The following is a 23,460-nucleotide window of genomic DNA, read 5'->3' as shown; positions in this document are numbered from 1 at the left end:
CTGCCTGTAATACAGGGCATGGCTGATAAGCCTGGTGAAGTCGACCACGAACAAATGCTTTAGAAAGTGTAAGGCTCCCTTTATTTTCTGTCTTATTATGACTCAATAAACGTTTCCGAGATGGTGTTTCCCTTCCAGCAGCTTTGTGTGTGTGTGTGTGTGTGTGTGTGTGCAGGTAGATTCAGAGGGTGGATAAATGCTGTTTCAATGCAGAGGGGAAAACTGACCTTTGACGAAGACTCATTTAGATAATCGACGCATGTAATAAGTCAGTTATTATGGAGTAATTTAAGGTTTAAGCATGTAATTTGATTTGAAGAGTGGGATTTAGTTTGATCTGGGCAATTAGCATTTGGAATGCAGCACCCGGGTGGGCATATAATGAACTATACACAAGCCACAGTTTAAGAAGACATTTGACAAATCAAATATATATATATTATATATATATATTTAAAAAGAAATTCTCATGGAGTGAGGGAGTCATTTCACTTTTGATGCCATGTTGGAAAATGTCTGAAATGAAAGAATAAGAGGGAAAGTGTCTCTCTCTCTTTTTTTTTTTTTTTCCCTGTGCCATGGATTAACAGAATAAAGTGTCCTCCGGGGGGTGAAATAAAATAACATTCCATATGCCAGGCTATTCTCTTCTTGGGCTTGCTTTGCTTACAGGTTACCCCTGGACTATCCGCAGATCGTTTCCGAAATAAGGTCAGGTTACTTCTCCCTCTCTCCCTTTGTATATCTTGCCATGGCAGGGAGGCAGTGCCTCGCTTTTTAACACTTATAGTTCTGTTATTGTTAACCCTTTTCTCACACTTCCTCTCTCACCTTGTATGCAGAGAGTCTTCTGGGTCAACAGAAAAGCCTATGCTCCGGCTTTATATTCTAATTACCCCCACTGATTTCTGTTTCCCTCACCCCCTGCAGACCCTTGGCCCGGAGTATCCCAATCCTTGGGGGGGGGGGGGGGAGGGGCTTCTTTTCCTGTGGTTCATTAATGCCTGATGCCCCCCTATCACAGCACATCACGGCCGGGTGGCAGCAGCCTGCAGGGCAGGGCATTCACTGCCAGTGCCTTCCAGTCTCCTACGATTGCACAAACTTTAACGCCTTACCTTCTCAGACCTGAGGACTTTTTATTATTATTGCCAAGACTGAAAAACAAAAAACAAAACCGCCTTGAATGTATTCATTTGGCCAGTTTAGCTGCCTTTTTATTTCGCCCTTAGCTCCCTGGATCTCAGATCCCACTGCACGCACCGCTGAATAGAAGTCCCCGTGCGATCGCAGGTTGGAAGTGAAACGCATTCATAAATCATTGCAACCGAGCAGGAGGAGCAGGCGGCACACGGAACTGGCTCTTGGATTGTTGTTTGTTTGTTTTTTTGTTGTTGTTGTTTTTTGTGGTTTTGGATTTTTTTTTTTGTTGTTGTTGATTGGTGGGGACCCGAAAGACTTTGATTTCTGGCAAGTTTGCAGTATTCCCGCACGTCACGAGCTTGACAGCTCCGCACCGAATCAGAGCGCGGGGCTGGGAGAGAGAGAGACCTGAGGCATCGCTGCAAGCTCCTTCAGCCGGACCTCGCCTTTCCCTCCCCCGTCCCCCCGTTTTTTAAAGCTCCGGGCGGCTTTTCAGTAAAACCTGTCTCCCGGCGGCCACATCTCCCCTCCCAGGATGGTAAGTGCCACTCCGGCGCCCACTCTCTCTGCCCCCTGCTAGCCGGGCTTTCTACTTGCACGACCAGGGGCTGATCGTTGAAGGTGGGGGTAACAATCTGCACGGTTAATGTTGCTGTTTATTTGCGTGCAAGTTTTCAGTACTGTATAAATAGATTTTTTTTTTGGGGGGGGTGGGGGTAAGTACCGTTTACATATATTTTTTTTCTTTTAACTTTTTATTTGAGGCTTTTGCTTGGTTCCGATTTGGAAGGCATTATTTTTGCAGAAATGTGTTTTGATTTTTTTTTTCTAATTCGATTTCAAGTCTCTCTCGCAAAGGAAACGTAAAAGCTGAACGTTACAGATGGGCGATTTAAAAAAAATAATAATAAAAAAAAAAAAAAGTGAATTCGTGCTCACGAACACGGACTCAACTCCCAAACTTTCAGGGAAGCAGAGGGAGTAGCTGGGGCAGCGTCCCTGGTGCTCACCTGGAAGCCTGGCAGTAGAAAGGGGGGGGGGGGGGGTCTGTGCCTTTCCGTGCCCTCTGCACTCCCCCCGCCAGCATGGAGTCTTCCTGCTGCTGCCTGTTTAATACCCCCCCCCCCCCTCCCGGTGAGACCCTGCCCTGTTCCTCATACCTGTCCAGGTGAACAGACTGAACCTGGAGCCAGAGCTGCCGGGCTAATGCTCCCTGTCCATGGGGTTTGTTTTGTGGTTGTTTTTTTTAAACACTAAATATAGCTGTGGGAAAAAAAAATCTTTCGTTATTTAAACCTTGCTCTTAAGGATAAATTCCTAAGCAACTGGCACGTTTTGGCACAGGTGATTTTAAGCAAGTGCATGCATCTCACTTCATAAAGTTGCTTGCTCTGTATCTGTAGTGTGTTTTCATTTTGAATATGTGCATACAGCTGATATTTCCTGTTCTTAATCTGCATTGGCGAGTGGAAGTGAGAGAAACACTATAGAAATACCTGCTTTTCTAATGCTACCTTAGGTCAAAAGGAAAGATCACACAGGTGTGTGATAAAAGTCACTGCAGGGCAGAGGTTTTTATGTACTTAAGGTCCTATTTGTAATTCACTTTGATGTTTTTAGAAGGGCAAAAAACAATTATCTGGATAAATAAATCAGTCGATTAGCAGGAGCTGTACTGGTCCTGGAGAAAGCCTAATACTTCACAAGGTGTAATATCTTTTCTTGGACCAAGAGAAGAATTGCACCAAGCTGTGATTCTTTGTGTGCAATTCAAGACCTCGATGGGTCCCTTCTCCCGACTTTTCAGGAGCTCGGTATGGGTGGACAACAGAAGTCCACTCCCCTCATTCTGGAATGCTGGGAATTCCTGAGCTGCTCCTCGTGGAAGCAGAGGCTCCCCGTCACCATGCTCTCTGGCGGCCCCATCTGGACCCACGCTGCGGGGGGAGGAGGAGGGGGGCGAGTGACTGGGAGCCTGCCCACTCTGCCCATTCCTCCTGTGCTACAGCCTCTGCTGATCCCATCTTCTCTGGACCCAAAAATAACTTCTGCCATTGGTTTCACCACCCGGGGATGATAATGACAGTGAAACTGTGTCTGAGGAGTGGGGGTGGGGAAGGTTTTTTGTTTTTTTTTTTTAATCTTTTTCTGATTTGCTTTTCAAGTCTATTGAACCTTCTCCCCTGCCCCTTGTGTTTAACTTTTACAGAGCACCATTCTGTCTTGCCAAGATCAGTACTTTGCAGGGGGCCAAGGCTATGACTGCCCCTATTCCGCCGCGACGTCAGCAGCCAGTGTTGACGTTTCCAAGGAAACTTGGGTCTCCTTCTGGGCCGCTGGTATCCGGGACAACAGTGAGTGCCAACACGAGTCCCAGGCACAGGGTAAGTCTCCTCTCATCTGTGCCACTTCCAAACTGTGTCTGTCCGTCCCCCCCTTCACCACACAGAAAGCCCTAAAATAGAACCTTCCACCCCCCCCCCCCCCAAAAAAAACCCCAAACCCCTAAAAATGCCGATCTGCCTTAAATTTCAAGGAAATCCAAGATCAAGTTTAAAGGCAGGAGGTCTATTTTTCTTAATGGGCCTTGCAGAAATTCCTCCTGGGTTTTTCTGGTCTGCTGCCTGCCTGCCTGAAACCGGCTTCCGATTCCCGTGTGCTCTACCTGCTGCTTTTTTATTCACCCCCCCTCCACCCCAACCAACTTCAGCCTTCGGCAAGCAGGGGGATGCAAAATCTGTAGTCGCCGAGGAAGGAGGGCCTGCGAGTATGAGGCCTGCGGATTTCCAGCCCCGAGGCCCAAGCTCTGAAAGGACGTCCCGACCCCCAGGCCTCCGGAGGCTGTACCGGGTTTCCAAGGAGGAGAAGAGCATGAACAACATGCCTGTTGGGTGTTTTGGGAAAATTTTGGATGCTGAGGTTCCTGCTTTAGGGAGGGGTGGGGGGGGGGGGTCATAAAGTGGGATGATACAGGGGGAGTGGGAACGTCATCGGACAAGAGGAGAAAAGCCTGAGGGGTCTTCTCTGTGGCCTTGCTAGGGTTGAGTTCTTCTCCAAAGCCCCAGCCCTTACTTCATAAACAGGAGAGGGGGGAGAACGAAGAATTTCTGCAGCTCTCATTTTAAAAAGTTAAAAAGGAATTGTTGCTTATACAATACTCTTCCTAATCTGGTACATTCCCCTCGTCATTATATCAATGAGGCAATTCAGTGTTAGCTATGTGGCCACTGGCCAGTGCTTCAGTGTAGAAAGTGTGGTAAGGGGCTGGCACTGTTTGCATTAAAGCTTCATGTTTCTACTAAATTGGATTGCTTGCAAATATATTTATAGGGAAAAGGACTTCAGATTCTACATTTTGTTGTTATGTAGTTTTTTAAAGAAATTTTACTGGGGAAATAAGTGAATATGATAAACATGTTAAATGTAATCTGAAAAGTGTTGGTGTAGAGAGAGAGAAAAAATGTTTGTTTTGATTAGAAATATTGCAAATATTTACCAGTGAGAAAATATAGCACTACAGGAAGTCCTGGACTTAAGGTGTTTTGAGTTACAACGACTCCGAGTTACTATATTTCTAAATTGATACCTATTATCCAATTTACATTTGTTTCAACTTTTAAGATGCCTGAGTGGCTCCCAAGAGGCTTACATTGGTGTACCGATGACCATGAGGCCTGGTGAGACGATGTCAATAGGAAGAGTAACCAGGGACTTCCTCTCCTCACATCAGTGTCCGTGCCATGTCCCGTAGGCACTTTCCACTTTAGACATAAAAAAAAAAGTAATGCTTTATAATGTCGCTGCTTTTTACAGTAATGTACATACACAGTATCACCAAATTCCAGGTTATTCTGGTGAGAAAAGGGTACTGGACCGTGGTGCTGGCACCAACATTAGTTTTATGGGACAATCAGTTTTGACTTGTGTTTCGATTCAAGACTCGGGTTTCAGGAACCAATTGTGTCTTAAGTTCGAGGACTTCCTGTACATATTTTACTTCCTTTCAACATTCAGATTTTTAACAGTTGAACTGATTTCTAACTGTATGCTTTATTGGATGAAGCTCAATAGTTAATTGTAGTTGATGTTCTAATTTCTTTGTGGGGCGCAAAGGGTACTCTTTTTGGGATGGGAAAGTTGGCTTACTTGAATTTGGTTTTTTTTTGCTTTTTCTTTTTCAGATCTTTGTGACAGTCTGGACTACACGGATGAAGAAGAGTTCGTTTGGGAAGATCCGCTGTCCTCTCAACTGCACAAAAACAAGCAGGTGTGTACCTCTAAAACAGAAATCGGTGGAAGACGTAATTGCCCATCTTCTTACAATACAAAAGCCCTGTTTTAATTTCTCTCCAGCTTGCTAATACTAAGAGGAAACATGAGAGTGTAGGGATGAGTTCTTGTCGCCATATTGGTTGTGGAGGGAAATGGATTCTTCGCAAGGATGTTGATACCTTTATTTGGCTCAGAGTAATTATCCAAAACTGATGCTGTGTGTGAGTTTCTGAGACCCCATGGAAGGGGACCTATGTGGTCTTCAAGATTCATGTGCAACAACATGGACAATGTTCGTGCAATTTTTAGTTTGGGCCGATAAAAGGCAACACTCACATAGAATCCAACCAGTTGTCAACAGAAAGGTTATTTAATTCAGATACTGCAACCACATGAGAGCTTCACAAGAAGCTCAAAGATATTTTGAAATGGAGTAAAGCAGCTTTTGGAATTAAGCTAGAATAGTCCTTGGGCCCTTTGGTTTCACTGGTCAGCTTTTTCTCTAGGCTTACTGATTTCTAAAGACCTACAATGTCAATAATAATCTCCTACCAACTTTAACAAGGAACAGGGACCATTAAAAAAAAAAAAAAGACTAATGTATTCATGAGGCTGTTGTCTACTGTTGGTGCAATTTTCTTCATGCCCTTCAAGGTATCCATGAGCTGATATTCATATAAAATAAATAAATGCATACATGTGGAGATGATCTTGGGGACAACGGGTGAGGAGATTCTCATGGCACAAAGTCAAAGAATCTAGTTTAACATTTGTTTGCATATTTCAGCTTCAAGATACCCTTCTACAGAAGAATGAAGAACTTGCTAGACTATATGAGGAAAACAATAAACTCAAGCAGTACCTGAACTCCACCTTCCTTAAGTGTCTGGAGGAAAATGCCAAGGTATTTAATTACCCTTTACTGTGCCTGTACAGAATCCAGAAATCCAAGCAAATGATAGAATCTTGGTAAAATTATTCAAGGCTGGCGACATCGCCACCAATATGTACCCATATTTCTTGTAAGGAAATAATTCCTTTCCCTGAGTGATGCAGACATTGCACATTTTGACTTTGCTAGTTCTCCTCAATACTCCAAAGATTTTGTCCATGGAATGAGAAGATACCTTGGAAGAGTAGGGTTGTCAGGGTAGATGGTTAGGGCTTGGCTGGAAATTTCCTGGCAATGATGGGCCTGAGAGAGAGAGAGAGTTTGTATTGTTGCAGCAGTGTGTTTGTTCTAATTGCTCTTTCAGGTCACAGAATTTGGTTCTGTGACACTGGAAAGTCATCTCAACTATCAAGCATAAAGAGCTCTTCTCTTCCTCCGCCCTGCAGTTCAGATCGTCCCAAGTGTATAACGTGCATGTACAGGTGTGTCGGCATGGGTATTCCCTAGGGGCCTTACTGCCCACCCGTAGGACCTTGTCACTTAGTAGGTACTGTAAGACTGGGGAGAGAGCGTTTAGAAGCCCAATATAGTCATTTTTATCCCTATATAACAAACTAAAGACAAATTTTACTGCTATCTGCTTGGTACTGTTGCAAGATCTTGGAACGGTTCCAGTGTCTGCAGGGCAGGAAGGTAATTAGTGGTCACCTTCAGAGCTTGTGAATATCGATGAGTTTGGCACATTAGATAATTTGTGTGTCCAGAAAGTTGCTTGCCGCTTTTGGTGCTATGAGATTTAACAAAATGTAACTTAGCAGGAGGAAGTCTGCATTTATCTGGAAGTCTAATGAGCCATTAATATTAAGTTACAGAAACTTTCACAACACGGTCTGAGAGCAGATGGAACTGGCAAAATCGGAAGGAGGAAAACTAAGGAGGATAATTACCCTGCCCAGGAGACTCATCCCAAAAGGGCAAGGAGAAACCTTTTCAACGACTTTGCTGCCTGTGAGAAGCAGCCGAGCCCAGCTGTTGACTCTTGGGTGCTTCAGACCTTGGGATTGAAAGACATCAATACGATTGATGATTCCTTGTTGGCTAACTGCAGCGCCCTGCCCTCCGAACTTGTAAGCAGTTCCTACAATGAGGGCCCTTTGGAGGCAATGGACTACGGCAATGGCTCTGCCTCACCAGCAGCTTATGGCTGTGATCATGTGATGCCCATAAGCACTGCTGCTAGTCCTAGTGGCAAGGAGCTGACCTGTGCGCAGCATCTTTCTCCTCCTGCCTACAGCTCGGTACCGCTGCCAAGCAGTGTGTCTTTCACGCCGTCTGCATCTCCGCCTTACTATACTGCCAGCGTGTCTCCAAATAAAACGGAAGTGGCTTTTTCCACCTCCTTAAATCCTCACCGGAACGTGAAGACACATACCTTTGCCCAGGGACAAGCTTTTGTGCGCAGGGATGAGGAAGGAGGCTGGAGGTTCACCTGGGTACCCAAGCAACCCGAGTAAGCGAAGGTTGACCAGCAAAGGCACTGCCATGAACTCCTGCGTTTTACAGAACTCTCTTGCACTTGAATTTTGCCTTGGTCGGGAATGAAGTGGAGATATAGAGACTTATTCTAGGGTTGCACCAGTTGTAAAAGTACAACCCCCCCCCCCCCCCCCGTGCGAACAGGTGCAGTTCCCTTTCCCCAGGACTCCTCCCAGCTCCATTTGAAGGCGCACTGTGTCTGTTCTCCTCATGCTTGCTTACGAGCAGTTGCTACTGCTGGTTTGGTAGGAAGTGGGAGGGGGGGGGGGGGGAATACAGGATCTGCTTCTGCTATTACATTCTCTAGTAATTTATTAACATTTCCTATGTCAAAACAACTTCTTCACTGCCTGTATACATTTAAGTGTTCATTTTCCTGAAGACCAGACTGCCATTACAAAGCTTTATTTTTTATTGTAACAACAAATATTAATTCTGGGGGGTGGGGGTGGGGGGTAGTGAAATAATTAATGTATTAATTAGGCAAACCTTATATTCAGTAGAAATAAACAACACCTCCTGCCTATTCAGCTACCACTAACCATTTTTGAGGAAAGGAGTTAAGTGTCTCACATTGTAGGTAAGGAGCTCCTAGAAAAATTGGATTTTAGGGATTTTAGCATGGAGTGGGTTGTGTGATAAAGAATTTCCTTCCCATTTGCCTTATCTTAATAGTCTTAACAGTCAAATGCCCAGAGCAGGCTAACAGCAACTTTTGACTGAAATGGAAGTGGTCTCAGCTTTGTATGTTGTAGCCGACCTGCCTTCTCCTTATTGCGCTGGAAGCAATTGCTTAAAAGTCAGCTTGCCAGCATTGCTGGGCGAGAAGATTTTTATTGTTGTTATTATTTTGTCTACTCTTAACTGAGCAAATCACGAGCTTTAGCATAAAATTAACTGGTTATAAGAAACTGTGCAAGCTCAAATCTTACATCAGAGCTGCTCAGTCTTCAGTCGTATCTTTAAACTTCGGGATTTGTTCTTGGGCCTAGAAAACAGTCTAAATTTGTAGCATTTACTAGTTATCTTGGTTGGTGTAAAGCCTATATTGTAGACAGAGAGGAGGTGAAAAAAAGATACTAATATTATTATTTTTTATTTTTTAAATAAATCGGTAAGTTGGGTAGCAGAAACACAAGGCATTATCAAGACATAGGGCCTTGTTTATCAAGAATCTTCTCTTTGCCTTTGAAAGCAGTTCTGTCGCCTGTCTTGTGGGTCCCCATGCAGGTTTAGTTAGCAGAGCACCTAAAATCCACAACTTAGATAGACCAAACAGAAACAGCATGACTGCTCCTCAAAACCTGGGAAACAGGTGTATTACACACTCAAAACCACTCGAGCTGAGTGGATGAGAAGCTGCCAAGCAGATGAAGCTGTGAAACCAAATGCTTGCTCGCTTCACTATGACATGACCTTCCGCACACTCACACACACACACACTTGAGATATTATTTTCTACTGTGGAATTCAAGTGCACAGATCTGTGTAGAAAACTGTTCTTATTGCAGTAAGCATTTATAAATGGAGATTTTTCTAGATATACATTTTTCAGGGGGGTAAAATTGGGCTTTGCATGGATAGAACGGTCGAATCTTTCTTGGCCGGTTAAAAGTCCACATGCAGTTTCACAACGCGCACACTTTTAGACATATTATAACAAAATTTTAATTTGTACAATTCACTTTAGTTAAATAATGACCAGCTTTCATTTGAAGAACTGTAACTTCTAATTGCTCTGTCACCAGATTGGTCATAAATCTGCACTTGCCCTGATTGTAGTGATCTTCGTTTCCAAAGACGTTCTCCCATTCTGTGCCTATGGATAAAATCTTTTCAAAGTAAAGTAAAAAGGAAGGCACCCATATATTTGAATCGGTTGGGGATTTTTAGCCTGCCTTTCCAAACAAGGCTCAAGATTTAAGGTTCAGTGAATCCAGGCCCTCAAAAGCTTACAATCTAAGAGTACCTTATTCAACGAGAAAAAGTGACTAGCCCAAGGTCGCAAGGTCACGTCAGTGGGGGCGGAGGGTTCTCCCTGGTTCTCATTCCATTCCTCTAACCGCTAGGCCACTTCCAGGACACGAGAAGGTGGTTCCTTTGCCAAACATAAAAAGAACACAGTTTTGCCAGGAGAAATCAGTTTGGTCTCCAGGTCTAAACTATCTTATTCTATGGCCCAAAGGCCATAGAATAAGATGTCAAAACCACTGTTATTTCAGGGGGATTTTTCCTCAATTTTATTTGGTCAAAATTCTCGAGGTGACAATGTGAACTGAACAGATTCTTCACTGGCCAAGACTAGAATCCTGGTTCGGCTGGGGAAGCCGGTTTAAACGTCGAGAGCCATGCCTTGCAAGTTAGGCTGCCAAATGCAGCATAGAACTTACTGTATAACTACAGATATTTCAAAGACCTTGAACCCCCGGTGCTGAAGAATTCAAAGTATTCTTAAAGTACCCCGTTTTCAAATAAAGCTTTTTTTTGCTTCACCACAGAAGGAAAAAAAAATTATATTTTATTTTGCAGTTTTGGCCATAGGGAGGGTAACTTTAAAAAGGTATTTATGTGACCTAAAACAATGCTTTATCTGCATAAGTTCTTCTAAAACCTCCCACCCGATATGCAGGGGAAAAAATGCATGCGTGCCCCTCGTCCCACAACTCTTCTTCTCCCGCGTATCTCGGGGCCGTACCAGTGGACTGGTTCTGGGCAGGGATCGTTCTTAAACTGCATACGTTTTCATTTGAAAAAGGTGTGCACGTCAGTTCCGCCGGGAAGGCTACCCGCAGGCACCGGCAGGTTGCAATGTGTAAATGGGTGCAGGCATTTTTCCCTAGGATAACTTTCCAAATGAAAGGACATGCACACACATCCCCTTTGATCATCAGTGTGCCCACGGATTAGACAATGACTGAAAATTACACCTAGAACCCTTACCCTTGGGATGAGGGAGAGAGGAGTAATCTGTTTCCTAACAGCGAGGGTGGTGGGTGCACGGAACAGCCCCTCCCGGAGCAGATGCTGGAAACAAGGACCGTATCTGAATTCAAGAACACCAGGGACAAGCACTGGGGAGGGGGGGGTCTCTGAGGGAGCGGTAGGGATTGTAGGGATGAGCAGATTAGACAGGCTGTATGGTCTTTTTTTTTTTTTCTGCCGTCATATTTCAGTGTTTCTAAAATAATCTCTAAAAACCCGGGCAAGTACATTTGGAGGGGAACAGGAGGCATTTACAAATATTTCTTAAAAGCTTTTCTTATCTGTATTGCATAGCTATGAGTCAATTATTGTATTACCAGGTAGAATGGAAACAATAAAACTGCTACACAATGTATAAATATTTATTAACATATTTATTTTATTTTTCCTGCAGATTATTTAATATGTACATAACACAACTGAAGCTGCCTTTTTTTTTTTTTTAAATCTATGTCCTAGAAACAGAGTCTACAAGTAATAATTAATTTAACTTTTAATATCTGGATGATTGCTTCTTGTGTGTGGTGAGAAAAATTCTAATTATATGTAAAAGTCAATTTTATTTGGAATCCATTAAGTTATATGTAATAAAGCTGGAAAGAACTCAGCCTTTTACAGATCTTGCTAACTTTTTTTTTTTTTCTTCTGGAAGAAACGCACCTAAGGAAAGGTAAAGAGTTGATGAGGGATATTTGTTTTAGCCTTAACTTTAGCTCTTGGAGCAAAAAAATCCCACAGACCTGTTTTTTGCATGCTTGCTCTCTCACATTTTTTGGGCGTTCTGTGGAACGTTTCCCTTCCTGCGGCTGCAGGAAAATCCAGCCCTTGGGCCATTTTAAATTAATATTAGACAAGAAACTGATTTTTCAGGATTTTTATACATTTTTTTTAGGTGGGCCCTGATTTGTCCCAGTCCTTAAAAATTTTAGTTGTACACAAAACGGGTTTCACCATGGAAGGGGCAATGATATGAAGAGCTGAATCCGATTTCTTCATTCAGTGCCTGCAGGTGCACAGCGCTCTGCATGCATTGATCGGCCGTCGGAACACACTCTCCCTCAATCCGGCTGAGAGCCTCAGTGCGCTGCTCCACGCTGGGAGGAGGCATTCCCGGAGGAGGGGGGTGTTCAGGTCAGGCGAAGGAAACGTTTGCACGTAGACACCATTTTTTGCATGTGCGCGCTTTCACGGTGAAAATCGTTACCCGGCGAGGCCACGGCCTGAGTTGTGCCCACAGCACACCTTTTGGGGGGGTTCCCCCTTGGTTGAAGATTGGGCGGTGAGGCACACTGAGGGGTCAAGGGGGGGGGGGGTTTGGAGATGTAAGGGGCGTGGCGTCAGCCCCAACCGATTTCGGCCATTGCTTCCTATCCTGGGCCCCTTTCCTCTCCTCGGCGGCATCCCTGCCCCCCCCCCCCCCCCCGAGTCAGTCAGTCAGAATTGCTTTGGACTGGAGTGAGGAGGGGGATTGCCGACACTTGTCGCAGGGGTGGCCGTGCACGTCCCACACTCGGCAGTACGTTGATAAAACCTTGTTGGACAGGGACATGCTGTGAAGAACCTTTCCTGTCTCCCACGTGCCATGTGATTATATGCGTGAAGTTTGTATTGGGGGGTGTGCTTCAATGGCCACCCCAACGCGGAGCCTACGAGCAATCACCGGTCGCTTAACGAAGACGGTGCTCCAAGGGACCGGGATCTCAGGATAGAGAACTGCAGCGAGACCCAAGCTTTAATGGTCTTAGTAACCATTGCCTATGTTTCTCCACGGTGGCTGCTGGGCTTTTACGGCCAACTCCCTGTTGGACAGCGGTTCCTTGAGGTACTTTTCACTGCGGGGTTTCTGTGCGGTGCAGAAAGTGTTGAGAGTGGAGGCACGGTCACCCCTAGGGGCTTTTGATTAGGTTATAGTTAGAAATGTTATTGTTTAGAACACGTGATTGCTAACTTGACTGCTTGCGTTGATTGCTGCGGTCTTAATTGTACATCAATAAAATACCTTTTTTTGCCCTCGGACATTGTCTTGTTTTTCCTCCCTTACCTTGAGTTACGCAATGTGTTTGTGCAGGACAGGGGGAGGGAGTAGGTAGGTTTTTGACTGGCAAAGGTAAGGGCGGGTGCAATGTTGGCACCTCCTGGTTCTGAGCTCTCAGGTAAAAAAAAGTCCCAAGGCGGACACTTTGAAACTTGCCTCTTATGAAGGCACAGCTGCTTCAAACGGTTCCTTCAGATTTGCTACCGAGCACAAGTTGTTCCCGCTTCAAACTGGTACTTTTCCCTGTTCAAGGCACTGGATGTTTTCATTGCTAAATCTGGAGTCCAGCTGCAATGCATTTTGTCCCACTGTGTGATAATTCATTGCTGGCAGCTATTAGTTCACAGGGTACAGAGAAGAAAAGTCTGCCGAGAGCAGTATGTGAGGATAAAGATAGAGGCTAGGTAGGATCTGTGGTGTTGAAGCAAACAGGAAGAACAGGCTGACAAGCTGAGCCTTGTGGTTTATCTACCACTCTTCCACCTTTCTAGGTAATCTTGCTGGATAAATGTATGGATCTGGATTGTTATTTCTCTGCATTTATTCGGAGACAGCTGTGGTAAAATGTCTTGCTTTCCAGTCGTTTTGGGTTTTGTTATTTGGTGTTTATTTATATACATGTCCTCTGGTCTTTACTATCCTATAGGGATGTGTTATTGAAAATGAATTTTAAAAACTGATGCGCATAAAACCCAAAATTGTTTACACAATGAATCCCTTCTAAGTGGTCGTGATAGATTGCTAGCTTTGGCGTATCGCAAGCTTGCACTTCATAATCACACCCACTGCCCTGTCCTCCAACTCCATCACCCCTGAGCAGTGCTCATCTAAAAATAAATCTAATATCCAAATATTTATGGTTTAAAGCTCTCACCCCACACACAAGTATCCAAGTTAGTGCATCCAAGGCAAAAAAAAAAAATCACCAGCATTAAAAGATGACTACAGGCCTTGACCTAGACTTACACCAAATAAACCCTAATAGATGTTTAGACACGCAGATTTCAAAATGCTTTTGTCATGGCTTTTCTTTTTGTTTTCTGAGGCCACATACTACCTCCTCTGCTGTGTATCTGCCGTGCAGTAAAATCCTGCCTTTAAGAGGGTAAAGTTCATAGGGACTCTGTAGGTAAAGTAATGCGTTACCCTTTAGAAAGTTACACGTCTGATACAAGCATGAAATTACGCACGTACACACTGTGTGCACATGAGTCCCGGGGCAGGAATTCCCAAACCTGTCCTGGGGACCCTGCAGCCAGTCGGGTTTTCGGGACATCCCCCAACGGATATGCAAGAGATAAATGTGTCTATACTGAGTCTCCATGGTATGTAAATATATCTCATGCATATTCATTGGGGAGATCCTGACAACCCGACTGGTTGTGGTGTCCCCCAAGAAAGGTTATGGGAGGCCCTGTTCTAGGGGCTGGAGTCTGGGCAGGATTGGGATTTGTGTGTATACTTTTTGGTTTTGAAAAGCAAAACTACACGCACCCAACAGCAGGTGTACATTATTTTGCCAGGATAATTTTCAAAGCAGATTTATGCGCTTTGAATGTTGGAGTAACTTATGCACTTATTTGCCACTAGAATACATGATGTTACAAAATTACTCCCAATGGGGTTAATTTTCAAAGGAGTTCTGCATGTAAGTAGCTTGTTGCATGCTATTTTATAAATATCAAAACTATGGGGTAGATTTTATAACATATTCGCACGGCCTACATGTGCGCATGCTACCCGGCGCGAGCACATGTACGCCTGATTTTATAACATGCGCACGCAGGTGCGCGCATGTTATAAAATCCGGGTTCAGAGCGCGCAAGGGGGTGCAGAATTGTGCACTTTGCGCGTGCCGAGCCACACTGCTGTCCTCCGTTCCCTTCCCCCTAGCCTGATCTCCCCCCCCCAGCCCTACTCTAACCCCCAAAAGTTTTATCCTACCTTTTGTGCCTGCCTCTGGGCAGGCACAAGTTGTGTGCACAGGCAGGCTGCCGGCATGCGATCCCTCGACACAGCGGCAATGGCCGCTGTGTTGCAGGCCTCTGGCCCTGCCCACACCCCGCCCATGCCCTGCCCCTGGACTGCTCTGCCCCGCCCACACCCCACCCTTGGACCGCCCCACCCCTTTTGCAAAGCCCCAGGACTTACACGCGTCCCGGGGCTTTACGCATGCCGCTGGGCCTTTTTGAAATAGGCCCGGTGCGCATAAGGCCGGTTACGCGTGTAACCTTTTGAAAATCCGGCGCTATGTATGTATTTCATATGCAAAAAAGGTGGTGGTGGTGGTGGTGGTGGTGGGATTTCTGGAGTATTCCTGGGTGGGCTAAGAGTTACACATGCAAATTGCTATTTTATGCATACAAATTGCTATTTTATGAGACTTATATGAAACTTTGGCAACTTTTTCACATAGTTTTACATCTTCTTTTTATTTATTTATTTATTTATTTATTTATTTATTTTTATTTTTATTAATTATAACATTTCTTTACAAAATGTGATAATCAAGGCATACAGGTAACTTTTAACCATTTAACAATTCACAATACAAATATCACTATATATTCATTGTAAAGTCCACATCTAGGGGAACGGGTGGAGATCCTGTTGCAATTCTTTTTACTTCTTTGCAACCCTAACTCCTTAAATAAAATAACTCAATTTGGAGACTTGTCCTTTAAGAAGCATTCCAGGTGTGTGGGGTCGGTGAAAATAAACTTATTATTCTGATACGTTATATAACATTTGCAGGGAAATTTCAAAAAATAACTAGCTCCTAAATCTAGGGCCTGTTTTTTTAAATTTAAGAATTGTTTCCTGCGTGCTTGCGTAGCACGGGAGACATCCGGAAAAATCTGAATTTTTTGCCCGCAAAACATGAAATCTTTTACCTGAAAATATTTTGAAAAGAATAAATCTTTATCCCTTCTTAAGGAAAAAGAAACCAACAAAGTGGCTCTTGTATGTACATTGTCCATGGAATCCTCCAAAAAAGTGGAGACTCCAGGACTATCTAATATATCCGTACCCCCTTCTAAACCTTGGAGCGCTCTTCTACAAGGTAAATAATAAAGTCTTGACAGAACAGGAATTTTATCACTCTCAAAGGACAATATTTCCACTACGTATTTGTTAAACAATTCGGTAGCTGACAACAATCGAGTTTTCGGAAAGTTCAATAACCTTAAATTGAAAGCCCTAAGTTCATTCTCCAATTTTTCTATTTGATTGTGCATTACCAAGTTGTCTTTGATGAAAGTGGTATTGGTATTATACATAACATTTACTTGTGGACTTAATACTGCAAGTGCTTGTTCCACCTTAGTAGCTCTACTTTCTAAATCTTCAAATTTAGAACACACTTGAAGGGAGAATTCATGCACTTGTGAAACAGATTTGGTTAATTTTCTATCGATTTTTGCTGATAGCCTCCACACATCTAGGAGGGTAACACTTTCTGGTTCCACATTGCATTCATTCCCCTCCTCAGTTAAATCTGGTAGTACCATTGGACATGGAACTATTAAGGGTGGAACTACATTATTACTAACATTTATTTCAATTTCTTCCATTACATTTGCTGACAACCTACTCCCTATTACAGTAGGACCAACTCTTGTTTGGTTCCCTGTCAGGGATTCATTTGTCAAACCAATACCCTCTCCTAAAGGCTGTAAGGGGGGTTGCATGGACCTGGGGCTTAAGGAAACTCCCAACTGGGAGTTCCCTTTTATATCGTCCCTAACTATGGACTCACCCATACGTAATATATGGTCGTCCATGGGTCCAATTCTCTTAGGGCCAGTTGTTGTTGGAGAGGAGGTCCAGGTCTTTGATTTGTGTTTTCTTCCCATGGTAATCACTTATTTTAAGTGCAAAAAAGAAAATAAAAAGAGGAAAGATCACCAAACAAAAAATTTACCAGGGGCGCGCCCCTTTGGCGCGCGGCTTCGGCAACGCACCGGCAGCTGCGCGCCACAGGGCCCGTTATTATATGCTGTCCCGGGGCTCCTGAAGATGACGTCACTAAGGGGGCGTGCTCTCCGGCCGCACCTCCCTTCTCCCTCGACGAGGAGTTCAAAGTTCTTTATCACTCACTCTGCTCCACGGCACTCGTCTCGGGGTCCCAGCAAACAGTCGGTACTCCTCCTTTCCCCGACTTGTGCGCCGCAGGGCCCGTTGTTATATGCTGTCCCGGGGCTCCTGAAGATGACGTCACTAAGGGGGCGTGCTCTCCGGCCGCACCTCCCTTCTCCCTCGACGAGGAGTTCAAAGTTCTTTATCACTCACTCTGCTCCACGGCACTCGTCTTGGGGTCCCAGCAAACAGTCGGTACTCCTCCTTTCCCCCTTAGTTTTACATCTTCTAATTAACTCGCATAATTGATATTAGACCGGTCTGTTGTCTCCTATTGGTTTGGTGGGAGGTCTGGTGAACTGAACTAGAAGGGTCTCGATGAACTGGAAGGAGGACTGGATGAATTGGAGCCAGAATTGGCAGACTGGTGATTTCAATGACACATGTTTTATACAGACTTCCATGCATAAATCAGAATTTATGTTTCATGTTAGTACACATGAAGCTGATGCTTAATAAACAAAAAGCTGAAATAATATTGCTAAACAGAAAAATCCCTATCAATATTTCTAACTATTTTACAATAGACTCTATTCAAATAGAGTTGACTGAAGACGCTCATGATTTAGGAGAGATAATGGATATTAATCTTACCTTGCAGAAACATATCAGTAAAATAATAAAGGTCGGGTACTATAAATTACATGTGCTACGGCATTTGAAACCATTATTACATTATGATGATTTTCGGACAGTACTTCAGACCTTAATATTTGCTAATATAGACTACCTTAGCGCTCTATTATTAGGACTACCGGCCAGCTCAGTTAGAGCATTACAACTATTACAAAACGCTACCGCCTGAGTTTTAACAGGTAATAAAAGCTATGATCACATCATGCTAATACTGAGCTCTCTGCATTGGTTGCCCATCAGATTCAGAATACAATACAAAGTATTATGTATAATATACAGACTCATCAGCTCAAACAATTCAAATTGGCTAAGTGCATCTTTACACCTGTACACCCGCAAAAAGATCTGTGCTCAGCAAATAAAGGTCTTTTAACTGTTCCATCCTTACGATCTGTGCCTTTGAGCGGTATGTGAGACAGCTTTCTCCGAGGCAGGGCCCAAACTGTAGAACTCAATACCTGGTGACTTAAGATTAACTAAAGATCTGAAGTTGTTTAAAAAAGACCTTAAAGCATGGCTTTTTAAACTGGGTTACGATAGCAGTAACGAACTATAACAACTGAACAAGAGCAGTCTTTTATTCTGCTATGAGAGTGAAAACGATAAGAAGCAGAGAAACACCCTGAGGCATTAATAATAGGGACTCTATAGAATGTGTGATTTATATTATGTATTTGTTAAGTAATATGTTCTGTTGGTTTTAACTTGTGAACCGCCACGACTGTATGCGAGAGACGGTATACAAAAAAAAAAAGAAATAAAATTTCACACGAGCAAGTCGCAAATTTTTTCACACGTGAAATATACGCGCATCTGTTTTTAAAATAGGTAGGAAAGGTACGCGCTTTCCATGCAGTAGCAGGTCTTCGCATTTAACTACCGGTATACATGCACATGCATGTTTTGGGGTCGACATACACGTATTTTATAATATACGTGTATCTCATATGTAGGGGTTATAAAACAGCGTTGTAGATCTCCGTGCGAGCACGTACGCAGCATTGTTTGAAATGTACCTGATTTATTTGGTGCCGTGCTGTCACCAAATAAGTTTGATTTAGTTCACTGAAAAGTTCAACGTGAACCCCTTTAAGGGATCCATCATCAGTGCTTCTTGGGTGTTAGCAATCTATTGGCAGCTCTTCAGCACACTGGGTTTCACTGCATTTCAGGTGTGGTTCAGGCGAATACCAGGATTCGTAGCCGGTTCCCGGGGGGGTAATTTTGAAAATCCTTCAAATTTCCCAGATAAATTTCCATGGATTAAATAGCAGTTGTAGATGCGTGTGAATAAATTTGGTAGTGATAATTTTCCAAGCAGACTTGTGCGGGTAAAGCCCGCTTTGAAAACTGGGGTACCTTACGCATGTTTGCCGTCTAACAAATGTGCGATGTTTCAAGATATAATTTAAGGGGGCCAATTTTCAAACTTTCCACATTAATAATACCCGCAGACGATTTCCAAACATTGTAACCAATTGTTTTGTTTCTGACTATTTGCTGAATTTATTACTATGAATGTCACCTTGTAAACCGTTGTGATCTATACATGGAGCGGCGGTATATAAAAGGTCTAAATAAATAAATAAATAAAATTGGGACAAAGATTTTTTTTTATAATTTTTTTTTATTGCAAGAAATTATCAAGTACAATGTGCAATTGGTGTAGCAATCATAATACAGAACAAACAAACAGCAGTTCAATAGAACATTAACCATCTATATAAATAAAAATGTTAAATAGTTTGTACCTCGTCGCTAATCTCGGCAACCACTTAACCGAATGCGTTCAAATTTGTACACAACATTCACTTCCCATACGGGAAGGATCTTATACACTTACATTACATATAGGTCACACCTGTGACAGGTAATACAAGTTTAAAAATTGCTTACACAAAACAGCGACATCTGGTAGCCATCAGCGCAAGCGCAACCTCTTACACCTTTCACACACACTCACACACCACACCCCACCCCCACACAGGGCTATTGTCTTTCATTCGCACACCCTCATAACACACAGAAATCCACACTCATCACACCACCCCCCACTCCACCCACACTCATGCCAATGTCACTTACTTCACCCACCCTCCCAAAACACACCAAAACACAACGAATTCCTGGCTGCTACATTGGGAAGCCACGCATTTCACACACCCTCCGAAATGAAATAAAAAAACCCTCTTCCACCCACCCACGCACATGCCTGTTCTAATTAATGACCACGCACTCCAAACACACACTACACCTGAAACAAGTCCGTGCTTCTCCGCCGGCACCACAGGAACGGTCCGGGACACATTGCATTCATTAGGGCCATCGGATGCCAGCAAACAAAATGGCGCCGACGGCCCTTGCCCTTACTATGCTATACAGAGACAACAATGACGTCGGTACACCATGTGACATAGTAAGGGCAAGAGCCCGTCGGCGCCATATCCTCAGCGGACATTTGCCCTTACTAGGTCTGGGATCCTGACGCGCCACTTTCACCTCAACACTAACGTGCTTTACTTACATGGCACTCGGAGAAGTTTTGCTACATGGCAGCCGGCGGAACAAACCCAAGCAAACACCCTCATCAACGGCTGGCAGTTTACACAGGTATCCGGGGAGGAGCACGGTGGGGGACTGTACTTATTTTCCACTGCGGGTGGGGAGTCACTGAGGTGACAGTGAGGGGAGGGAGAATGAGGGGAGAGGTGAGTGTGAGGGGACAGAGTTGGAGTGGGGACAGGGGAGGGAAGGGGGGGGGAGTGACCAAGGGGGAAGAAGATGAGTGACTCAGCTAAATGAGCAAGGGGAAGGGGCAGGGAGGGCAAAGAATCTGACTCAGCCACTGCAACGCGTGGCAGGGGTCCGCTAGTTGAATATAAAAGACGACGAGGTCGATATTCAGCCATGGAGCGGCTAGTTAAGTTAATTGGATATAGCTATCTGGCTAACTTAACGGGGATTTCCAGCAGCATGGCTGCGACGCTGAATATCCCCAGCTATCTTAAAGTTGGCCAGATAAATATATCTGGCCGGCAACTTTAGGGCAGCGCTACGGTGTGATCAGAGTTAGCTTAACTTATGCGGCTAACACTGGCCCGCCCGGAAACACCCCTCGCCCGCTCCTGGAATGCCCCCAACTTATGTGGCTTTAACTATAGCTGGCTAGCCATTTAGACAGATAACTTTTCAGCTATCCGTCTAAATGGCTTTTGAATATTGCCCTTGACGTTTATCCACTCATCATATAAATAGAAATATAAATTAACTGTTTTTAATTCTGTCCAACCTTTGGGTTTTATTACCGAACTTTACTTTGTAATCCTGCGGGTAGAGTTTTCAAAAAGCAGGGCCAGGGTTGTTGGCGTAAAAGCTGCTTTTTAGCTATCCATGGATTTCCATCCCAATGAATGCAAGTGCAGCATAGAGAGTCTCCAAATAGCAAAGTCAGGGCTTCTTTTATCGAGCCATTTTTGTTAGAATGGGTCTCAATATCACTGAACAACCTTTCGCGAAAAGAAATTTATAGTTGTTCTTTATTGCTTGTATGAAGTCCCTATGGCTTAAGATGCAAAATGCAGCAGACCAGGGGAAAAAATTCCGCAAGCTTTGATGAAAAGTACTGTAATGGTCGCCGCCAGAAAATAACACAGTACCGTAGGGCAGAGCACAAATGACGCTGGAGAATGAGAGCATTTAATACATTCATCAGAACTGGCAATTTTAGCAGCATATGCTTTACTAGGCCAAAATATTCTGTTTATAATCCTAAAGTACAATTCTCTTAACCGTATCTTGTGCACAGCCCCTTCCTACAAGGCCGTCAATGCACGCTTGTAAGCCATGAGACTAAACATCAGCTATTGACTGTAGAATGAAATATTTGGAATTATTATGGAAATAGGTGAAAAAAGTCTTGAGGGATAAAGATTTTTTTACCCACAGATGTTGCACCTATTTTCACAGTGGCACGCCTGTACTTTCACTTCTGATCTTACCGCAGGTACAACGTACACACCATCACGTGCACATGCTGTTTTCTGCAGGTAGATTTGTGCTGCAAAAAGTACCCGCAAAAGTTTTTAAAATGTCATGGAGCTGCACACTTCATCCCCTGAACCCAACCACGCCCCGGAAACACCTCCTCCCAACGCGGGCGCTGCTTCTAGGCTTTGAAGAGGGCTCACCGTTGGGAGCAGAAGACAAGGGATGTAGCAATGGCCTTAGCTATTGCACTGCTCGTAACTGCATTATTGCAAGTTTCATTTGCTAATTATTATATGTCATGACCCTGGATTTACCATGCACGCAACCTGAATGCATGCAAAACTCGGAACAATTCCCAGGGACAAACTATTAGACCGATAGCTACCTGTTCTTGCTAACCACAGATACTGGATTTCCTCCAGCACAGGGGGACGGCAGAACTCCCAGAATTTATCACTCAGACTCTTCAGGTGGAGGGAGGTTTACCTCGAAGAGATTATTGCTAGTTACCAAACCTGAAGTGACCACATTCAAACAACCACATTAAAAATCTGGATATGGCTTATCATAGTCATATGGGTGGATGTTATTCTTGGCTGTTGTCGCAGCCAGAATATAGAGTGCCAAGATTCTGTTAATGCTAACTAGTGGGTCAAATTAAATTGCATCTATCAACACAGCAATGAAAATAATTTTCCTAGACATTTGGCTTCACCCCTCCCTAGTAGGTGTAGCAAGTATATTTAAATCATGCTGAGTGCTATCTGCTGAGAGCTGCATGCCAGAATTATATTCATTATATCAGTTACAGATACGTTAGGGAGTTTTGGCTATTTCTTGATTTTACAGGTCAATTGGATTCGTCTTCCATCGGGCTAAAGTACCTTGAACCTTCATCCACAACTACTCAGGGTGGGTTTTTTCCCCCTTATTTTTCCCCTCCTCCCACCTCACTTAGCTCAGCCATAACAGTGACAATCCTCAGCCAAGGACCATGCAGCAGGGCTTCTTGAGCCTGGTAACCTTGAGCCCTAAGTTTGTTGCCATTGCGCCAATGATTAGGACTCCCTCCCTCCTCATTCTGTCCTTCTTACATAGAAACAAGATGGCAGGAAAAGACCATAGGGCCTAATAAGTCTGCCCATCCATCCATCACTCCCTTAAAGATCCCCCCTACCAGGGAGTGGGAATGTTGCCTCTGCTGCATCTCCTAGCCCAGGTAGCCTAGAGAGCATAAGCCAGGCCCAGGAATTGACACGGAGCCACTATACCAGCCCAGTTACAGGTACTTTTGAGAGCTAGAATTTTCACCACCCAATGGAAATTCTGCAGCGATCCATTATTGCCAAAATATACTTTGATAAATTTCTCCATTATCTGTGGCATTAATCAGATTATAAATAATGTAAGGCAAGTTCCTGTCATGTTTAAGTCTACCAGTGGTGAATTTATATAGGAGGGTGCTGATAGGTTCTTGGAGTAAATTATCAACAGGGCGCCTATTGCAGGTTCACTGCACGAGTGTGGTAAAACACAAAGACACAAGCCCCCCCCCCCTCCCCCCGCTTTCCTGGGAAGATTCCCTATTCTGAAAGTCAAACTGGACCGGTATCCTCCCAAGCATATTCTCCCCTCTTGAGACCTGCTGCCCTTAATACAAACGAAACCAGTATCCTGCAGGCTCACTTCTCTGACAGGATCTGCTATTCCAGAAAACAAAAGCCACGCTCACACTCTGAGTCAACACACATAGTCGATTTCAGGATAGCAGTGATTTATTATATGCCTAGCAGAAAGCAATGCAGTAAAGGTATCACAGAGCAAAGGCAATAGTTAC

At 43.9% G+C, this 23,460-nt stretch overlaps 1 protein-coding gene across 2 annotated transcripts; it reads left to right on the top strand.

Moving 5' to 3' along the window:
* Positions 1–1,141: 1,141 nt before the first annotated feature.
* GMNC (geminin coiled-coil domain containing) lies at positions 1,142–12,758 on the top strand. 2 transcript variants are annotated; one of them, XM_029616934.1, is made up of 5 exons: positions 1,142–1,681; positions 3,353–3,527; positions 5,325–5,410; positions 6,203–6,319; positions 7,180–12,758. In XM_029616934.1, the coding sequence occupies exons 1-5, from the start codon at positions 1,679–1,681 to the stop codon at positions 7,819–7,821; spliced, it is 1,023 nt and encodes a 340-aa protein (XP_029472794.1). In that variant the 5' UTR covers positions 1,142–1,678; the 3' UTR covers positions 7,822–12,758. The 2 variants fall into 2 exon arrangements, with proteins under 2 accessions (XP_029472794.1, XP_029472793.1); XM_029616933.1 differs by having other exon boundaries at positions 7,174–12,758.
* Positions 12,759–23,460: the final 10,702 nt, after the last annotated feature.

This window comes from Rhinatrema bivittatum, chromosome 9 (genome assembly GCF_901001135.1).
Source record: "Rhinatrema bivittatum chromosome 9, aRhiBiv1.1, whole genome shotgun sequence".
In the NCBI taxonomy this organism is placed as follows: domain Eukaryota; kingdom Metazoa; phylum Chordata; class Amphibia; order Gymnophiona; family Rhinatrematidae; genus Rhinatrema; species Rhinatrema bivittatum.
This window is presented reverse-complemented; position numbering and strand designations above follow the sequence as displayed.

Coding starts and splice junctions, on each gene's coding strand:
- GMNC (XM_029616933.1), top strand. Junction 5,411..6,202: donor AACTGCACAAAAACAAGCAG/GTGTGTACCTCT, acceptor TGCATATTTCAG/CTTCAAGATACCCTTCTACA. Junction 6,320..7,173: donor GTCTGGAGGAAAATGCCAAG/GTATTTAATTAC, acceptor ATTAATATTAAG/TTACAGAAACTTTCACAACA.